The sequence below is a fragment of the Strix aluco genome, chromosome 26 (genome assembly GCF_031877795.1).
Source record: "Strix aluco isolate bStrAlu1 chromosome 26, bStrAlu1.hap1, whole genome shotgun sequence".
Lineage (NCBI taxonomy): Eukaryota > Metazoa > Chordata > Aves > Strigiformes > Strigidae > Strix > Strix aluco.
In genome coordinates, this window is record NC_133956.1 from 4,678,679 (window position 1) to 4,698,247 (window position 19,569).

General features: G+C 65.0%; 1 protein-coding gene across 5 annotated transcripts in view; it reads right to left on the reverse strand.

Annotated features, from left to right (window-relative positions):
• Positions 1 to 7,688: 7,688 nt before the first annotated feature.
• The window catches only part of AHDC1 (AT-hook DNA binding motif containing 1), a 51,111-nt gene continuing 39,230 nt past the window's right edge, over positions 7,689 to 19,569 (reverse strand). For 4 of the 5 annotated variants that reach the window (XM_074850741.1, XM_074850738.1, XM_074850742.1 and 1 more), the window contains 5 exons: positions 17,718 to 17,880; positions 16,594 to 16,634; positions 11,091 to 16,169; positions 10,329 to 10,979; positions 7,689 to 9,097 (listed from right to left, as the gene is read on the reverse strand). In XM_074850741.1, the coding sequence (XP_074706842.1) occupies positions 11,134 to 16,092 (4,959 nt within the window). In that variant the 5' untranslated portion in view covers positions 16,093 to 16,169; positions 16,594 to 16,634; positions 17,718 to 17,880 and the 3' untranslated portion in view covers positions 7,689 to 9,097; positions 10,329 to 10,979; positions 11,091 to 11,133. Of the gene's footprint in view, positions 9,098 to 10,328; positions 10,980 to 11,090; positions 16,170 to 16,593; positions 16,635 to 16,744; positions 16,820 to 17,717; positions 17,881 to 19,569 lie in introns of those variants that run through there. The other variant, XM_074850740.1, reaches the window with a different exon arrangement.

Below are 19,569 nucleotides of genomic sequence, written 5' to 3' on the forward strand. Positions count from 1 at the left end.
TCCGCAACCTTTGCTCACTCGTTAATGGTATCTCAGCAAACGAAACTCCAACGCCACCCAGCCTTCCCCTCCCGGCCCCGGGGAGAAATCCTCGCCTCTCACCTCCATCCCCGTCCCCTCCCGCCGATGGGGATAAAAGGGACGAGTTCTTGTTAACGAAGGACCCAGCCATGCTGGGCCGAGCCGGGGGCAAGTTCTGACGGCGGCGCGGGAAGGAGGGAGAGCTGCCATCCTCCTCGCCGCCAAAAAAACAAGGCCGGGGGATTTTATTGCTGCGGCAGCAAGGACAGGCTCTGGCCATGCGGGATGCCAGCCAGCAGCCCCTTCCCGGCTGATTTATTGAGCCACGAGGCTCAACACAAGCTGTTGTGCCCAGGCTTGTGTGTGCCCCCATCCGAAACCCACCCCCTGCCCAGCGACCAGCACCCACCGAAGCCACCAGCACCCAAAAATCATCCAAAGGCAGCGGCAGCTGCCGGGAGCATGCTCTGTCCCCAGTGTCCTGCTCTCACCGATTCTGTTTTCAAATTAACATGGGAAAGATGCCCATTACCTGCTTCCAGATAATGACTATGATTAGGCAGAGCTCTGCTGCCAGCCGAGATCTGAAGGATTTCTGTGCACTCCAGCAGCGCTTGCCGGTGCAAAAACAAGAGCAATAAAGTGTAAATAAAAGACTAAAGAAAATAGCGTGGTCCATCAGCGGAAAGGGTGTGCGGAAGCAGCTCTAATGACGGGCTTTCTGCGGTGGTGGTGGTGGCTTCAGCCTTGCTACAGGCAAGGCAAAATTGAAGAGGGGCTGCCCTGTGCCTGCACCCCACGTTTGAACCTGGCTCGGCCTCCGCTTGCTGGAAACTGGGGGTTTTGAAAGAAAAATTCGAGATGTGCACTTGTAAGCTGCAGTGTAATGAGTGAGGCTGTCCTTGGGGGACTCCTGGCCCAGCAGACAGAGCCAGGGGCTTAAAAAGGGTGAAAAAAATAGCCTGATCTCCTGAGATGGCTGCTCCGGCTCCATCTGCTCTGCCCTGTGGTGGGCCCTGGCATCCGTGGAGCCGGCCAGGAGCAGGGCAGAGGTGGCCCCTCTGTGTCGGGTGTCCCGGGGCATCCCCAGCCCCAGCCCACTGGAGCCCACTGGGTACTCACAGCCCTGGGGGGCTTGGGACGGGCAGGGAGCGGCACAGGACCCACAGTGCCCATGGGCACCGGCAGCTGCGCCGTGCAGCGCAGCCCTGACAGGCACCCGAGTGGATAGGATGGGGCACACGACCCCGCTGCGAGGCGGGAACCCCAAAACTTTGCTGTTCATGGGTACCTGGCTCAGCTGGACCCTCCTCATCCTCCTGCTCCCCTGCCAGCCTTACGGGGGGCAGGCGCGGGGCTGGCAGAGCCCACACTGACTTCCAGGGTCTCCCCTGCACCCTCACATGCCAGCATGCCCCAAAACACCCCGGCCCAGCCCAGCCTCCACCCCCTGCACCCCCTGGGATGTCCCACAGGTCTTTGTCCCACGACATGTCACCCCATGGCACATTGCCCCATGGCACGTCACCCCACCGAGCCACCCATCTTCCCCAACAGCCCTGGCCGGAGTGGCCCCCCCTGAGTCGGAGCCAGGCAGGGCTGAGCTGGCAGTGGCATCACCCACCACCCACCACGCAGTGGCTGCAGGAGGAGGATGAAGGCAGCAGAGAAGGGGGAGAAAGGGCGACTGACATGTCCTAGTGCCGCAGCAGGGAGAGATTCGCCCGGTGGGAGCCACAGGGCTGCCTGGGCATCGGTTTTGGCTCCCCCCAGGGCTCCATTTCTCACCCTGTGGCTCAGGGGGGGTGCAAGAGGCGGTGACCACAGCCAAGTTTGTCCTCATCCTCTATGCTGGGGTGTCACTGGGAACACTCACCCTTGTCCTGATGCCAGGGCAGACACAAACCCCCTGCCTGTGCTGCCAGCTGAGCTCCTGCTCCCCCCAAACCTGCCAAGACCCCCCCACTGTGGCTGGGGGAGATGAAAAATCACGGCCACGGCCATGAGTTTGCCCTTGCCAGCAGCCTTTGAGACAGCTCTTGCCATCCCCGGGGCAGAGCATCACTTCCAGCTTGCCCTGCACTGAACCACGGGGCCAGTGACGCCAGCGCTGGGGTGCCACCGCACCTGGCGAGGGTGACAGTCCCCGTGGTCCCCTGGGGGAGGCTGGAAGAGGAGCCGCCATTTCCTCTGCCAGCTGCTTTGGGCAGTCACTGTCGCCTCCAAAATCTGGTCCCACATGTGGCTCGCAGGCGAGGTGGCTCCTTGGGGACCTGGCAGTCCCATGTCACCCCACTGGGCTCCTGCTGCCAGCGGGATGGGCACAGGACAGCCCCCCGTGGACCCCCATCCTGGGCAGGGGCAGCCACAGCCCCGGTGCCCACAGGAGCCGTCCCAGCCCGGCCAGGCAGAGGCAGGGAGCTAATCTCTGCTCCGATTAGGCAGAGTTCCCAGCAATGGAGGTTTCTTCTTTTTTTCTCCCCCCTCAGTGATAACAAATAATAATATAATCCCCTTAATCCCTCCCCGAGGAGCCGGCATGCACACCCGGCCGGGAAGCACCGCGCTTCTGCCGCCGCTGATAACTCACACCGCCGGGGCCCCCAGAAAAACAAACGCTTTGGCTCACGCTTTGCCCCCCAAAACCCTGTGTGCTGCCCCTTGGCTTCCCCCTCCAGCACCCCCAGACCCCCCACCCAACCCCACTGCCAGCCTGGGGGAACTGGCATCGCTGCCGGCTCCTTCCCACAGGACATGGCTGGGCAAGGCCACCATGACCCCGCAGAGCTCCCAGCTGGGGGGGGCCCAGCTCCACCCTCCTCAGGGGGGTTTCATCCAGGACCCCCCTGGGGACGTTGCTCCTTCCAGGTTCCTGTTCCCTTTGCAGCTGGGACAGGGTGAAGCTCCCAGAGACTGAGCCCCGTGGGTGCCCTCTCCTTGCACCCTTCTGGTCCCCAGTGGGTTTAGAGGGGATCTACTGGGTGCCCCCACCTCAGGGGGGTGTGGGGCCCCCCTGACACGCCCCAGCTGTACCCCAACACTTTGGTTTAGGAGCGTCAGTGAAGAGAACATCGCCTCTCACCCCAACCGAGGCCCCACCGATGGCCACGCAGGACCCAGGGGTGCTGGCGTGGATCCTGCACACACACACACCCCCAATCACTGGGTGCCAGGAAGGGACCCAGGCCAAATCCCCCTCCCTTCATGGGGAGCCCAGCCTGCTCTTTCCCCACAGGGTGGCACGCAGCCCACCCCCTGGTGCCGGCTCCCCCCCGCCATCATCAGCCAGCAAATATTAATAACAACCCCTGCAATAGCCTTTGCTTTTATTCCCTCGCTTTCCTGGCCCCCGCTCTGCTGATCTCAGCTCCTCCGGCTCCAAAACGCCTTTTAAAATTACTGGAGAGTGGAGACCTCTGCAAACACTCTGCCCCTGGCTGCCCCTGCCTCCCCCTCCACGCCAGCACCCGCACCGGGGACGGCAGCACCCATGTGCCATGCAGGGAGCTGGGTGCCATCCGCCCCGGTTATTTAAAAGGCGCCAGGCTGGGCTTGATTAAAACCAAGTAAAAGCCAGAGCCAGGGCAGAGAGGGGGATTAGATCGCTCGGGGGAATGTTAATGGACTCCAGAGCTTTCTGCCCGGCCGATGGCTGGGCCGGATCCAGCCCGGGGTAGCTGGGGACGGGCAGACGCAGCCCTGCGGCGGGTGCAACGAGTGCGCCAGGGCTCAGCTGGAGTGGGGAGCGCATGGGGAGCCTGAGCTGCTGCTGGCGGAGCGGAAGGAGGATGGGGGGGGGGGACACAGAGGGGAGGGGGGGGTGGTGGAAATATCTTCCAAGGGCCTGGCCCTTCCTCTGGGAAAAGCAGGGGTGGTCTGGTCCTCCAGCTGGGCTCCGCGCCGCCCCCGCTGCCGGCACAGAGGCTGTTCCTACGGCGGGGACGCGGCACGGCACGGGCTGCCTGCGGCGGGTCAGTCCTGGGGGGCATCGCCATCGCCCCATGACCCCTCCCTGGCTGTCCCAGAGTGGGGGACAAGGGTGACACCAGCCATGGGGGGCTTCCACGGGGCTAAAGGGACTGTTTGCTGCTGGTGGGAAGGGCCGGTGCAGCAGCAGAGGTGCCGGTGTTGGGGCAGGGGTGCTGGTGTTGGGGCAGGGGTGGCGGCAGCCCCCCAGCACGAGATGCTCCCCCACCCCAACTGCCAGATGCACTGGATTGCAGGTCTGACGTGGGAAATCGCCTCCCTTCCTCGTTAGCTTGTGATTAGCATGTCAAGTGGTTGAAGTTGGTGGGTATAAAGGATGCGAGCTAAGAATAATGGCTTCAATTTTCTTCACGGCACAGCCATTAATTTGAAGGAGAAGGGGGTGTCCAAACCTCCCGGGCAGCTCCAGGCGGCTCTGCTGGCCCCAGTCCTGCGGGGCAAAGGCAGGGTCCCACCGCTGCCCCCCCTGGGGCCAAACCCCAGCGCTGGGGTGGGCGACGCGGCCCTCGCCCCGCTCCGGGTGCCGGCGCTGGGGTGAGCTCGGCACGGGCATCCCGTGTGCTTCCCCGTGCCGGGGTGATGGTGCAGCCGGGACTGGGTGTGCAACATGTGTGCATCCGTGCACACCCTCCTCCGCCCCTGTTTTCCCCTCCAGAACAGGGCATTTCCCCAACCTCGCTCCCCCCACTGGATCCATCCCCATGCCATGGGCAGGGGGAGGAGGGCAAATTCCTGCCTTGTTTCCAAGGGGATGAAAAAAGTCGAAATGGCGGCAAAGCTGCCTTCCCCCCGGCACATGCCGGATCCTGGCAGCAGCGCAACGAGCCTCCTTACAGCCACACTCCCCATGGCACCTGCGGGCAAAGCTCTGGCTCGCCACGGCGCAGCGGCTCCGGGGTCACCCCTCTGCCAGCGCCCGGGACATGGCGCATCCCTCGTCCCACTGTGCTGCAGCATCCCCAGGGTTCCGAGCACCGTTGCCTGCTCCGGCATCGTTAGCAGGACGAGAGGCCAGAAACCTCCTCCCAGCAGAGCTGCTTAATTAAAATAATCATTTCCATCCCGAGGAGGTGGCGTGGCCGGGCAGGTACAACCAGGGACCTGGCTTTCCTCTCCCGGTTCACCCCACATCACCCTGGGTGCTGCGTGGCACCGCAGCCATGCCCTGGGTGTCCCCACAAGCAGCTCCCAGAAACCTTCGATAAGCACATGCCACACAAAAGAAGTAGCAAAACAACCGTTTCCGCACCAAATTTTGAAGTCTATTCTCCTTTCCCAACCCCTCCCCAAGCAGCCTCTGCTGGCAAAACCCAGGCGAGAGCCGGGCGCAGCGGCGATGCTGGGCTGTGCTGATAAACCCCCAGCAATCAGCCCAATCACGAGGCTTTTCAGCCTCAGAAATGGCACACGCTGCTTGATAGATTTAATTGAGTCTTAAAAAAAAAAATAAAAAATAAAATAAATAAAATCAAGCTGTGCTCCAAGCAGCCGGCCATGCCCGGCGAGGCTGCGGCCGTGCCAGGCGATGCCTCCCAGTGGGATTTACCTCCCGGGGGGATTTACCTCCTGGCTCGCCCCGGTGCCGCCGTCGGTGGTCTCGTGTTTGTTTGCACCCGCCTTGCCCGGGCGTTAATCAGGCCTCAGTGGATTTTGTCCTTCTTCGATGCTGTTTTTTGTGACCTGAAATGAAAGAGAGGAAAAACAGGGGGAAAAGAGCAAATTCGATGCTCGTGGGAAGCATCGCGTTAAAGCCAAGGTGGGAATGGTCACGCACCCCCCAAAAGACCCCCCGGGGGGGTCCAGAATCTGCAGGATGGGTGCAGGGAAGGCCGTACTCCCCCACCCTGCTGCTGTGCCTCAGTTTCCCCACGGAGCGATGTCACGGCCGGGGATGTTTGGTGCCCACCAAGGGTGAGAGCGCAGCATCGGGGTGGCCCCCCCGCAGGGTCCCCTTTCCCCCCACCCATGCCACTCTGCGTGCGAGGACTGTGGGAAGGGGTGCTCCAAGCTCCGTCCTCTCCCCACCAGCAGCCTCCCAGTGCTGTGGCCACCCTGGGGTGCAGGTGTCAGCAGTGGGGGGGGGTGCCAGGGCAGGGGGGGCACCCACTGGCTGTGGGGTTCCTACACCAGCCCAGCCTGGATGAGGCCACTGGGTGCCCAGCAGGGACCAGCCCATGGGGAGCAGGCGGAGGTCACTGGGGGAAGCACCGGTGTGGGGCGTTAGGGGGGCAAGTGCCCCCCCCCAAACCACTCAGCACCAGCGGGGAGTGGGGCTGCTCCCCAGGCACCCCCAGGACCCCAGAGTGGGTCCCTGCAGGGTCCTGTATGCCAGGCGAGCCGCCCCCCAGCCCGTTCCATCACCTCCACCTGCAGCATCGCCCCCAGCTTGCCCTGAGGGCCCTGCCTGATGTGGGGGGGCACCCGGGGCAATGCCCCTCCCCTCATTTAGCCTCTGCAGAGCTGTGATTGCGCTGAGGGACCCATCTCGTCCCCAGCAGGGACACCCCACGCACACACACACGCGGCCCCACTGCCAAACTCCCCCCCCTCTGATTTGGGGAGGGTCCGTGACCCACCAGCACCCAGAGCCCCCCACCTGAGCCCCCCCCTGCAGCGCTCAGGGGCACTTGCAGGGCCCTGGGGTGGGGAGGGATGGAAATACAGCCCCCTCCCAATGCCCAACCGCCTTCACCTGGGGCACAGGCACTGGCAGCACCCCCGGAGTGCGGGGGGGGGTGTCCCATGAGCCCGGTTGGGTGCTCAGGGTGACCCTCTCGCACTCTGTGACAGGGCTTTGGGGGGGGCTGCATTGAACCGAGCTCCCTTGGCGCCAGCCACATACCGTGGGGGGCCCTTTGCTGGTCCCCCCAGCCCAGCAAGAAGCGGGTCCCCTAACATCCCCCCCCCCTCCAGCTCTCCCCGCACAACACCGACATCTTCCCAGGCTGCGGCGCTGGCAGCCCCGCTCCCCCCGCTCCCCCCCCCCAGCCATCAGTATGCACCGTGTGCTCTTCTCCATAGCAACCTCCTGCCTCCCCCCCCCGGCCCCCCCCGCGCTGCACAAGCACTTCGCTGCAGCAGCCCTGACCCCGCCGGGATCACTAACCTCTCCCACCCACAGGTAGCTGGTGTGTGTGTGTGTGTCCCCGACAACCCCCCCTCTCCTCGCCCGGAGGATGCTGCAGCCTTCATCTTCCCAGTCCTGGAAGTTGGTGGATTTTTTTATTTTGATTTTTTTTTGTTGGGGGGGGGGGTATTTTTTCCCCTTTTGCTCCTTTACAGTGTTGGCGCTTTCCCCATCCATCACCGTGAAGCTGCCTGCAGCCCCCCCCCCCCGCCATGGGTGCCAGGGAGGGGTGGGCACCCATCCTACCCCACGAAGAACCCCCCCCCCCCCCCAGCAATAACTCGTGCCACCGGCCACCCTGGCAATGTCCCCCGGGACCCCCGCTGGCACCGCATCCCGGGGGGAGCAGCAGCGGGACCCCCCCCGTGCCACACCGCACCCCCATCTGCACCAAAATTCCGCTTTCTCACTGCAATTCCCACCATAGGCCGGATCCTGGCAGCCCCCCCAAATCCAGGGGGGGGTGTCAGCCTCCCTCCAGCCCCTGCCCCCCTCCCCGGCACAGCCAGGCCGTGCCACCCCCAAAGAGAAGCAAGAAAGCAGCGGGCATCGCTCAATATATAGGTTTCTTTTTAATATAAAAAAAGTGCCTATTAAAAATTCCTTCCTAAATAACACAAAAAGACCAGTCGAGGGGAAGAGCGGGGGGGCCGGGGGGGCCGGGCGCGGGGGGGGTCGCCGGGGGGGGCCGCTCCGGCCAGGGCAGCACAAGCACTGTGCAGGTCAGCTGGGGAGGGGCAGCACAGGAGGGGTGGGGAAGGGGGGGGCTATTTTGTCCAGGTGGGGGGTTATTTTCCCTTTTTTTTTTTTTTTTGCAATTTGCCTTTTTTTTTTTTTTCGTTTCAGGGTGTTTTTTTCTTCTTTTTTTTTTGTTGGCTTTTTTTTTTTTTTTTTTTTGCACAATCCACAAAGCTGTACAGAAGTTGCCAAACCCTGGGAGGGGGGGACACACAGGGGACTGGGGGGGAAGGAGAGGAGCCCAAAGCCCCCCCCTGGCACCCACGCACGCACCCACACCCTGAGCTCATCACCGCCGCCACACCGGGGGGCCACGGGAAAGCCGGTGGCCCCCCCTTTGCCCCAGCCCGCGCCCCGGCCCCCGCCCGTTTCCCCCTCCCCACCAAGAGGGTGTGTGATTGATTTATCTTCCTTTTTTGTTTTTGTTGTTTTTTTTTTTCTTTTTTTTAATTTTTTTTTTTTTAAACTCCTTTTTTTATACAAATTTGGATCTTTGGGTGTGTACTGCCAAAAAAAACCCGCCTCGTTCTTCTTAATAATAATAAAAATAAAACTCAAATCATCGTCATCGTCATTAAAAAAAGGCAACGGAAACCCAAGGAACCCATGCGGAAGTTGCACACCACAAAACCACAGCAGATGTACAGAATGCAATATACAAGACACGATTTATAATAAAACATTATATACAATAAATAGGTTATTGTTACTTTTTTTTTTCTTTTCTTTTTTTTTTGTCGATCGATCTGTAAATAAATTTTTCTCAGTGCATACTGGTGGGTTTTTGCTCTCCTCTCCTGCATATTCACCTCTCGGTCGCTTTAGGTCTCTGTTCTCCATCACTTTTTGATTCTCCCTCCGGTGCGTGGCTCTCTTTTCTTTTCTTTTTTTTTTTTTTTGTGAATTTTCAGCTTTTTAAAATTTTTTTTTTCCTTAAACATTTTTTTTTTTTTTTACTTCTTTTCTTCAAAAGTATTTACAATTGCTGGTTTTGTGCAGAAAATGAAAATTAATAAAATAAAAAATAAAAATTAAAGAGTCCCTCTGCTTCTGGCCGGGAGGAGAGAGAACGCGGCGCCGGCGCCACGGCCGAGGCGGGGGCCGGCGGGCGAAGCGGGGGGTGACGGGGCCGGGGTACCCCGCCGGCGGCGGCCCCCTCCTCTCCTCTCTGCTCCGGGACGGGTGGGGGGCGCGGGGCCGAGGGTGCTGTGGCTGGCGGGCAGGCTGGGGGGGAGAGGCGAGAGAGGGGTGAGTGTCCCCCCGCCGCGGCCCCTCGCCCCGGCTGGGGGTGCCGGGAGTCAGGTTGGGGCTCAGCACCGCGCCGGGGCACCCACTCGGTGTGGCTTGTGGCAACCAGGTGGCAGGGAGCCCTCCCTGCCCCAGCTCCCGTGGTGGGGGGACAGAGCTGCGCCCCAGCGTCCGGGGTCCTGCTCACCCTCCATCCAGCACCCACATACTCAGGGATTTGGGGTCCTGCTCACCCCCTATTTGGCACCCACGCACCCCGGGGTCTGGCACCCACATACCCAGGGGTCTGGGGTCCTGCTCACCCCCCATCTTGCACCCACGTACCCAGGGGTCTGGCACCCATGTACCCAGGAGTTTTGGGGTCCTGGTCACCCCCCATCTGGCACCCACATACCCAGAGATTTGGGGCCCTGCTCACCCCCCATTCAGCACACATGCACCCGGGGATCTGGCAACCATGTACCCAGGAGTTTGGGGTCCTGCCCACCCATTTGGCACCCACATACCCAGGGGTCTGGCACCCACATACCCACAGGTCCGGGATCCTGCTCACCCCCCATCTACCACCCACATACCCAGGGGTTTGGGATCCTGCTCAGCCCCCATCTGGCACCCACATACCCACAGGTCCAGGGTCCTGCTCACCCCCCATCTCGCACCCACGTACCCTGGAGTTTGGGGTCCTGCTCACCCCCCATCCAGCACCCACATATCCAGGGATTTGGGGTCCTGCTCACCCCCCATCTAGCACCCACACACCCAGGGGTCTGGCAACCATGCACCCAGAGGTTTGGGGTCCTGCCCACCCATCCGGCACCCATGCACCCAAGAGTTTGGCACCCACATACCCAGGGGTCTGGGGCACCCCACACTCCCCCAGCTCTGGCACACTTGAGGTCCAGCACCCAGCACCCCCCCACCCTGGGCTCTGGCACCCCGCACCCCAGGCTCCAGCCACCCACAGACCCTGGGGCAGACGGGGTCCCCAGTTTATTGCTTGGCCGTGGGGCAACACCCGGGGCAAGTGATTGCAGCCCAAAAGTGGGTGCGGGCACCCAGTGGGTGAACCTCACTGGCTGCATTTGAGTTAGAAACCCCACCAGAAAGCATGGAGCACCCAGTGTACCCCTGCTGCACCCTCCCCAGCCCCACAGCACCCTCCCAGGGGACGGGCATCGGGCAGCGAGGGGGCTTGGGTGGCACTTACCGGGTGACGGTGGCGTCTCCGAGCCAGAGCCTGGTGGGGGTCAGCTCTCCCAAACACCCCTCAGCATCCATCCGGCAAGAAAAACACCCCCGGCAAGTGAGCGGACGGGGAGGGAAAAGAAAAAAAAAAAAAAAAAATCCCCAAATAGACCCCCCCTTGGGGGCGGCCGAGGGGGCTGCCCTCGCCCCCCGGCCAGGCTGCGGGCAGGGGGCACCCAGCCGCTGACCCCCAGGCCCCGCGGCCGCCTCCTGCCCAGCCTGCCTGCCCTCCCTGCCTGCGCCCCTGCCCCTGGGCTCGGCGGGGGCCGGCGTCCGTCTGTCCGTCCATCCGTCCATCCGTCTGTCCGATTGTCCTGCTGCGGGGTGGGAGGTGGGGGCGGCAGTCCGGAAAGCAGAGCCAGGCGGTCGGCAGGCGGAGCGGGTTTGAGTGCGGAGGGGGGAAAAAACGGGGGTTTTCGCTCTTCGTCCATTATTATTTTTTTTTTCCTTTTGTTCCACTTATTTTTTAACTTTTTTTCCTTTTTTTTCTTTTTTTTCCTTTTTTTTTTTCTTTTTTTTTTTTTTTTTTTTAGAAAACAAACAAACGGTTCCAATCCCAGTTAAATACAGAACTTGAAAAGTGTTCCAGAAAAAAGTGCTGGCTAAATTACCTCTGAAAGAGAAACACAACACGGAGGGGGAGGACACGATGAGAAGGGCCCGGGGGTGCCCCGTCTCCCCCCGCCACCCCCCGACCCTCGCCCCGAGGGGCTCCCCCACCTACCCTGTAACAAAACCTCGTTGTCCGGTTGGCACGTCAGCAGACACTACAATGAGGTGACCGTAAAAGTGTCCTCGGGGTGTTGTTGCTCTACCATGGGTCCCAAAAACCCGCTCTTCTGGGTGGGGGCCATGACGGGGTGCCCTTGGGGTGCAAAACTGGGGTACCTGTAGTTGTCCTGCAGCTGCAGCATTGAGTCTCTCGGTACGGGGGAGATGTTCAAGTCATTGATCAAGGGACAAGCATAGGGTCCTCGGTGGTGAGCCCGGGACATCTCCAAGGGCTCCTTCTCGCCCTTGGAGGGGTGGGTGCCGCTCGGGCTGCTCAAGTGGGGGTTCAGACACTGGGGGTCCGTCCTGCCCATGAAGTCTACCAGCATCCCGGCCCCCGCTTTGCCATCGTACGAGGGGCTACGGGTGCTGGCGTTGGGGGAATACCAGTACGGGGGGTTTTTGCAACTGGGGGAGTCGTAGTGCGGTTGAGGCATGGGGAGATCGCGGCAAGCCAGGTGGGGGGCGTGCGGCAGGGCCCCCCCCTGCATGCTGTGTTTGAGCGAGTCGCAGGCGGGCAGCTTACGGATGTCGCCCGCCCGTAGGTCCTCCTTGAAGGCCAAGGTTGGGGAGCAGTTGGGTGAGAAGGCTTTCTGCAAGCCGGCCTCGAAGACAGTCTGCTGGCCGGGGGCTGCCAGCTGGTGTGGGAGGGCAGGGAAGTGCTTGCTCTCCAAATCTGGCTGCCCCAAACCGGGGGAGTCGCTCTGAAAACCCTGGACAAAGGTCCCGTCCGAGGGGGTGGAGGGGTTCATGGAGTAGGGGCCGGCATAGTCGCAGGGGTCCCGCTCGCCCACCCCGAAGCCCCGGGACTGGGAGGGCAGGGGGGACATGCTGCTGTCCCCGCTGTAGTAGTCCAAGCCCAGGTCCGTGCTCTCCTGGAAGAGGGGGTTGACCGCCTGCGACTTGGTGGGGAACTTGGCCTTGCCCGTCCCCCTCTCCTTCTTGGAGGCACAAGCCCCCCGGGACCCCCGGGGCTGCCGGGGTCCCGTGCTCCTCTTGGAGGGGTACACGGAGGAGGAGGAGGAAGAGGAGGAGAAGTTCAGGTGGGAGGTGTCGAACATGTCCACCTTCTTCCGCCGGCCCCGACCGGGCTTGGAGTTGCTCTGGAAGAGGACGCTCTGGTTCCAGTTGTAGCCTGGGGCGGAGGACGCCTCGTTCCAGTCCATCATCAGCTTCTCCAGGCTGGAGAGACTGGACTGGCCCTCGCTGGAGGAGGCCTCGCTGTTGGCACGCCGGTAGCCGGCCGGCTGGTTGAACTGGGTGCTGTCGGAGGAGGATTCGGAGAAGGTCTCCGAGACCGTCTGCTGCTTGGCTTTCTGCGGGGTGTAGTTGGAGATGTCCAGGATAACGTTGGGCTCGTTGAGGTGGCACTCGAAGCCCGGGTTGTAGAGTTGGCTGAAGGCCTCCGAGCTCCAGTCCAACCCACCGTAGCCTTGCCGGAAAGCCCACGGCGCAGCGCTGGGGAACTGCCGGCAATTTTCGGGCGAGGGCTGGAAGGAGGCCGAACCCTTGGGCACCATGTAACCGCCGGGCGAGACGGTGCTGGCCCGGCTGTCGCAGCGCAATGGGGTGTGCGCGGCGCTGGAGAACTGCCCCCCTTGCTCGGCGCTGTTGAAGAAGGCGGCTTTGCCCAGCGGCAGGCTGGGACCGGCCGTCTGCGGCGCGTAACCGGCGCTGTGGGCGCTGCTGGGGGAGGACGGGAGGCTGCTGCCGCTGCCGTAGGCGAAGCTGCAGTCCTTGCTGTTGGGGCAGTCCTGGGCCGACGGGTACTGCTTCCCCGGTGGGAAGACGCTGGCGGGTGCCACGCTCTGCCCAGCGCCGTAGCTGCCGTACGGGGAGTAGCCAGGGGTGCCGCTGGCCGCCGGGTGAGCTGTGGGCGACCGGGAGACGGCTGAGGGCGGTGCCAGCTTGGGAAAAGCCTCGGCCCCCCGACACTCCGATGACCCTTGGGCAACCCCATAGCCGGCGGCGGCGGCGGCGCGGCCGGGCGGGAAGGCTGGTCGGCCCTGCATCGCTGCGTGGAAGGCGGCCTCGGCGCCGGGGGTTGCCGCTGCCACCTTGCCACCCCGGGCTGGGTAAGCGGCCAGGCCCCGCTGGCCCGGCAAGGTGGCCGGAGGGGCCGTGTAGGCGGCCGCTGACTTGCGGGACTCGGAGCGGGAGGCCGAGAGGGCGAAGTCCAGCAGGTCGGAGGAATCATCCGAGTCCAGCAAGGAGCGGAAATAGCCGGTGAAGAGGCTGTGCCTCTCCGGGCCGGCCTCCGTCTGCGAGGATGGTGCGCTCCCAGCGTAGAAGCCGGCCCGGCCGGAGGAGCCCGACTCCAGCCCAGCGGCGTGGAAGGGTCTCGCCTCGGCCCCTTGGTAGCCACCATTGCGGCCGGCCTGGCCACCGGGGTGACCATGGTGGGGGGCCCAGGGGCTGCCCTTCTCCCCCCCGGCCCACTCAGCGGGGCCGTCGCCAAAGCTCTGCCCGGGGTTGGGCTCGGGGAAGAGTGCCCCGTTCTTGCGGGCCCGTCGTTTGCGCTTGGGTTTGCCCACGGGGTCGGGCTCCGGCCGGCCCCGCTTGCGCGGGTGCACGGTGTCGGCGTGGAGGGCGGCGGGGGTTTTCTTCTTCTTCCCGATGCCCTCGAAGAAATCGCTGAAGGAGCAACGGGCCGCACGGGCGGCGTGGCCCCCCCCGCGCCCGCCGAAGCCCCCCGCTTTGCCGCCGCGTCGGCGGAAGCCCTGGACACGGTGCAAGAAGTGGGAGATGCTCTGGGTGTCGGGGGCTTGGTGGATGGACTCGGGCTCGCTGGGGGTCCAGCACCGGGGCGGCGAGCAGCGTCCTGAGCACTGGCTCTGCCGGTTGAGGAAGGCCAGCTTGGCCAGCACGTCTGAGTAGTCGGCCTTGCTGTCGTTGGTGTCGGCGATGTAGGAGGGCTGGGGTGAGGCCAGCTTCTGCTTCCTCCTCCTCCTCTTCTTCACCTCCGGGGCAGGCTCCTTGGGCTTGGCTTGGCCCAGCAGCAGGTTCTTGGGAGGCCTGCCCCGCTTGCGCTTCAGAATGATGGGCATCTCGCCGGGGGGGAAGACCACCACCACGTTGCGCCCGTTGTTCTTCATCTTGAGCAGCGGCGTGGGCTCCATGGAGCTGCTGGCCGCCAGCTCCTTGCCCTCCAGGTTCAGGTTGCTGCTGAGCGATGACACCTTGTAGGTGGTCTTGTTCCTCCTCCCCAGGGACACGGGGATCTTGGCCATCTTCACCACCATCTTCCTCACCCCCCGGCACTTACTCTTCTTCCCCGTCGCGGGGGCCTTGGGCACCTCGTCGGGGTCCAAGGTGGTGGGAGGGGGTGGCGGGGGGGCCAGCAGTGGGGCGCCGGGCTCCTCGGGCCCAGGGGGCACCTCGGCGGGCAGGGCGAGGGGGGACAAGACACGGCTCTCAGGGGTGATATCCGCCCGGCGCCCTCGCCCTGCCCTCCTCCGGCGGCACAGCATCTTTGGCTTGTCTGTCCGGCGCAGGGCGTACTTGCGGTGGTCCTCGCCGCACCGCCCGGCCCCCCGGCCCCCACAGGGACCCCGCTTCACTACCCCACCCAGAGGACACCCCCCCAGCCGGGGTTGCAGCCCGTGGGGCCGCAGCGGGTCCCCGGCGCCCGGCTGCGCCTCCAGCAGCTCCGACACGGGCCCCAGCGGCTGCGGCTCCAGCAGCGAGGGCTCGGCGGGCAGCAGCGGGGCCCGCGCGTCCAGCAGCGGCGGCTCCAGGGCCCCCGGCAGCGGCTCCAGCGTCTGCAGCCCCAGCGGCTCCGCCAGCGGCTCCAGCGACTGCAGCTCCAGCGACTCGGACAGGGGCTCCAGCGACTGCAGCTCCAGCGACTCAGAGAGCGGCTCCAGCGACTGCAAGCCCAACGGCTCCAGGTTTTGCAGCTCCAGAGATTCCGGCAGCGGCTCCAGGCTTTGCGAATCGAGCAGCTGGGGTTGCGACTCGAGGGACTGGGAATCCAGCAGCCGGGACTGGGAGTCCAGCTCCTGGGCTGGCAGCAACTGGGGCTGCGGCTCCATCGCCTGGGACTCCAGCAGCTGCGTCCCCGGGCACGCCAGGGAGGCCAGTTCGTTCAGGATGTCCGCCTCAGCCAGGTCGGAGTAATCGCTGGCATCGGGCTGCGAGCAACCGGCTTCCTCTGCCGGTGCTTTGGAGGCTCCCCCCACGCTCCCGCTGTGGCTGGGGGGCTGTGGGGCGCTCCCCCCACCGCCATCAGCTTCTCCATCGCGAGCCAGGGGCCGGGGATGCCGCGGCGGCTCGGTTTTGCAGAGCACCCCCCGTTCCTCGGGGCTGCGGATGCTGTTGGCCAGGGAGGGCGAGGAGAAGAAGCTGTATTGGAGGTCACGGTCGGCGGGCAGGAGGCGGTTGTCCTCGTGGCCACCGCCGCTGCCGCCGCGGAGGCTGCCACAGTCCAGGTGCACCCCGCTGCTCTTGAGGTCCTCGGAGAGGCGGTTGAGATCCTTCATGATGTCGATGAGCTGCACCACGGGGTGGAGGTTGATGTGCCCGTTGCCGCACTTGCTGCGGAGCAAGGCGAGGATGCTGTCGACGTTGCAGCGGCCCGAGGCCAGCGTCGCGTTGGGGAAGGTTTTAGGCGCCCGATCGCGGGCGGCTGCCTCCTCCGCGCTGCCCCCCAGGATCTGGGGCTCGCCGGCACAGCCCAGCAAGTCCTCCGCCGCCTTGGTGCCCCCGTGCACACTCTGGCACCGGTCAGCCGGGTCGCCGTGCAGCAGCGAGCCTGCCTGGTGCTCCCGGCCGAGCGCGGGGCACGAGCCTTCAGGGAAGCTCAGCACGCTGCAGGATAAGGCCTTTTCTGCCGGGCAGGCCGGGGGCCGCTGCGCCGGGTGCCCCGGCGGGTAGAACTTGGGCTCTCGGACGTAGTCAGGCGAGCCACGCACAACGCTGGTCGTTACCACTGGGCCCGGGGGCTTCACGCGCATCCTGACCTCCTCCTCCCCCGCGTGCCGCTTGGCCGAGCAGTTGCTGACATGGGGGTCGGGGAAGGTGAGACCGGGACCTGCGTGGGGCAGAGAGGGGCACAGTGAGGCTCCGAGGGCACCACCGGCCGAAAGCAGCCGGCGGTGCCTTGCTCCATCCCCGCCGCCCTCGGAGAGGGGGGGTCCCCGCGTTCGTCCCCTGGCTTGTCCCTGCCCTGTCACAGGCAAGGACCCGGCTGGCACCGCAGGAACCTGCCCCCGCCACCCCTTTGCCCACCGCAGCAGTGGGGAAATGGGGTCTGGCCCCCCTCCTCTGCTCGGGGGGGGGGGGGGGGGGGGGGGCTGGACCCCCTCCCCACGGCAGGACCATCCATGCCAGCCCCTGCTGGCACGTCCAAGGGGAAGCGGGGTGGCTGCGGCCGTGGGGGTCCGGGCTGCCCCATCCCCGCCGTGGGGCAGGTCTGGGGGGTCCGGGAGCATCGCGGGGCCGGGGCTGGGACTTACCCTCGGCTTTGCTGCTGCTCCTGCTATTGCACTTGAGCTCTCTGCAAAGGAAGGGGTGCGGAGGGTTAGCCCCGAGCGGGGGGGGGACAACCTGGGTGCCCACCGCGCCCCCACGGCTTCTCCGCAGCACCAGTCCCTACAAGGGACATACCGGGGGCCGATCCTCCCGAGCTCCCACAGCCGAGGGGGCAGCGCCTGCCCATCACCCTGGCGTCGGGGCTGCGAGCGGGGCGGGGACGGGGAAAGGGGGGGGAGGCTGCCTCCGATCTGGGGGACAGAGGGGACAGATTTACCCCCTCCCCCCCCCCCTTTCCCCAACCACCACCACTAACCCCTCCACGGGGCCGGGGGGCGGGGGGCGGTGGGGATTTGGGGGGGGCGCCGGGGGGGAGGTTGGGGGGGGGGGGGGGGCCCTACGGTCGCGTTGCCACTAGGTGTCCCCGGCGAGCCGCGCTCCCGCCGCCCCGGCCCGGCCCCCGCCGCCCCCCCGCCCCGGCCCGGCCGCCGGACACACCGGGGGAGGCGGGGATTGGGGGGGGGATGATGTATGTGCTTTGCCCGCGGAGGTGGCTCAGCATGTTCCCCCCCCCCCCCGCTTCCCTCCCCCCCCCCTCCGTGGACACCCCACGCACAGCTGCTGCCCCCACCCGAGGTGACACCGCCTGGTGCCAGTAGCCCCCGGGGACCACCCGCGTCGCGCCTGCCTCAGTTTCCCCTCGCTGGCAATGGGGGCACAAGCGAGGTCTCCCGGGGGGGGGGGGGGGGGCGGGGGGGTGTTGCACAGGCACCCACGGGTGGGTAGGGGTGCCCAGCACCGGGCAAGGGGCCCACGCACCCACCGCACAGCCCACCCTGCACCCCGCGGGGGGGGGGGGGGGCTGTAGGCACCCCTCTTTGCCCACTCCCCCCCCCCCAGCCAACCTTTTTGCAAAGCTGCAGAGCCCCCCACCCACCCCCACCATCCCCAGGGATGCTTTGCAGCCCCCCCCCCCCCCCCAACTCCCGCCAAGGCAGGGATGAGCAGAGCAGATTTGTTGTCACCCCACTCCCCCTCCCCGCCCCTCCACCCCCCCCCGGTGCAGCCCCAGCTCCCCGTTCCCGGGGCGAGGGCCCCCCCGGGGTACCTGGGCCGCGGGTGTTTGCAGTGCAGGTTCACTTTGAAGCTCCTGCCGTCGCCGTCGCTGCCGGGCTGGCGGGGGCCGGAGCCCTGGGCACAGGGGAACCACTCGGCTGGCGGGCTGGCACCGTTCTCCAGTGCGACGGGCTGGCAGGCGACCGAGCTCCCATCTGCTCCAGGAAGAAGCACAGAGACCCCCCCCCCAGCTGCGTCAGCCCCCAGGGACCCCTCCCCAAGGAGCAACCCCCTGCCCTGGGGTTGGGTGTGGGTGCCCGCAGGGCTGTGCCACCCCCTTCGAAGCCCACGGGGACACGCGCTGTCCCCTCCGCCCCACAGGATGGGGCCCACCACAGGATGCCCCGGGCACAGGGTGGCATTTTGGGGTGGGACACCCCTTTCCTCCCCCTCCGAGGCAGGATATCTCCCCGCCAGGCTGCGGGCACACGTGTGCATCGCCAACGCGTGAGCGTGTCCGTGTCGCACACGCGTGTGCACGCAGGGGCCTTTGCTCCTTTGCGTGACACCGGTGTGCTGGGGCACCCAAGGCAGCTGCCCAGCCAGCACAGGGGTGCACGGTGGAGCCCCCCAACCCATCGCAGTCCCCCCTGTGCCAGCGTGTCTGCCTGTTCGCCCCCCCCCACCAGAGCCAGAGCCGCGTGTGAATCCCTGCCTGTTGGCTCCCTCCCCCAGCACACACCCGCAGACACACACACACACACTAACGCAGCCGCTCGGCATGATCCAGGCTCTTCCCGGTGTCTGGATTAGCGTGACAACTTATCAACAAGGCAGGGAAAGAGAATTCAAACCTGTCAGTCCATCCGCATCCCCCCTCCCGCCGCCCCGCTCGCTCCCCGTCTCCCCGCCAGCCTTTGGGCGCAGCATTGGCACGGAGGAGATGCGGGCACCTCTCCGGCAAACGCGCGCGCGGTGTAGAGTTACGCCAAGGGCAATGTGGAGCAGGAAAATATGTGCTAGAAAGACCGGTCTAGTCTCTGATGAAGCTGCTAATGTGCCCGGAGAGCTGTTGGAGGGGAGGCAAGGCAGGAAGGAAGCAAACGGGAGGTTTTCCAGAACAGCCGCTGGGAGCTGGTCCCTGCCGCACACGCTGCGCACGGCTCGACGGGGAGGACCGGGGCGTCGCGGGGCGCGGTTCTCCCCCCCCTCCCCAGTCTCTGCGCCGGTGTCCCCCCGCAGCTCACGGAGCTGTGGATGGCTCGGTAAATCCTGCGGGATGCTCGTGGGGTCCCCAGTGGGGTGCATGGAGCCCAGCAGTGCGTGCCCATGGGTGCTGGAGGCGCTGGGCACATCCCCCCTGCCCATCCGAACTGCTCATACCCCACCTTGGCCGGTGTCAGACCCCCCCCTCGTCCCCAGCAGGGCCACGTGTCCAGTGACAAAGCGGGGGGACACTCCTCACACCATACCAGCACCCCGGCCGAACCATCACCACCCAGCTGCCCCCCACAGCAGGGACCACCTGCACCCCCCCACACACCATACCACGGACACGGGCAGCACCCCCCACCCTCACACCACCCCCCAGCCGTGGCGTGGGGCGCAGGCCAGCAGCCCGGGCGGTGGGGAGGGGGCGGCGGGGGGGACGCGGGTGCGCCGGGATGCTCGCCGCGCCGCCGCGCTCACTTTCACCTCCCTGCTCAGCCCCAGGCAGCCGCCACATGTTTCGCATTAGGGCTCTCCGGACTTCGCCATTCCTGGCTCGCTCGCCAGGGGTAGGGCCTTTTTCCTTCTTCTCTTTTTTTTTTTCTCCCCTTTTTTTTTAATTTTTTTTTTTTTAATTTTTTTTTTTTTTTTCCTCCTCGCTGGTTACAAAACACCAGCCGAGACCACACAAGCGA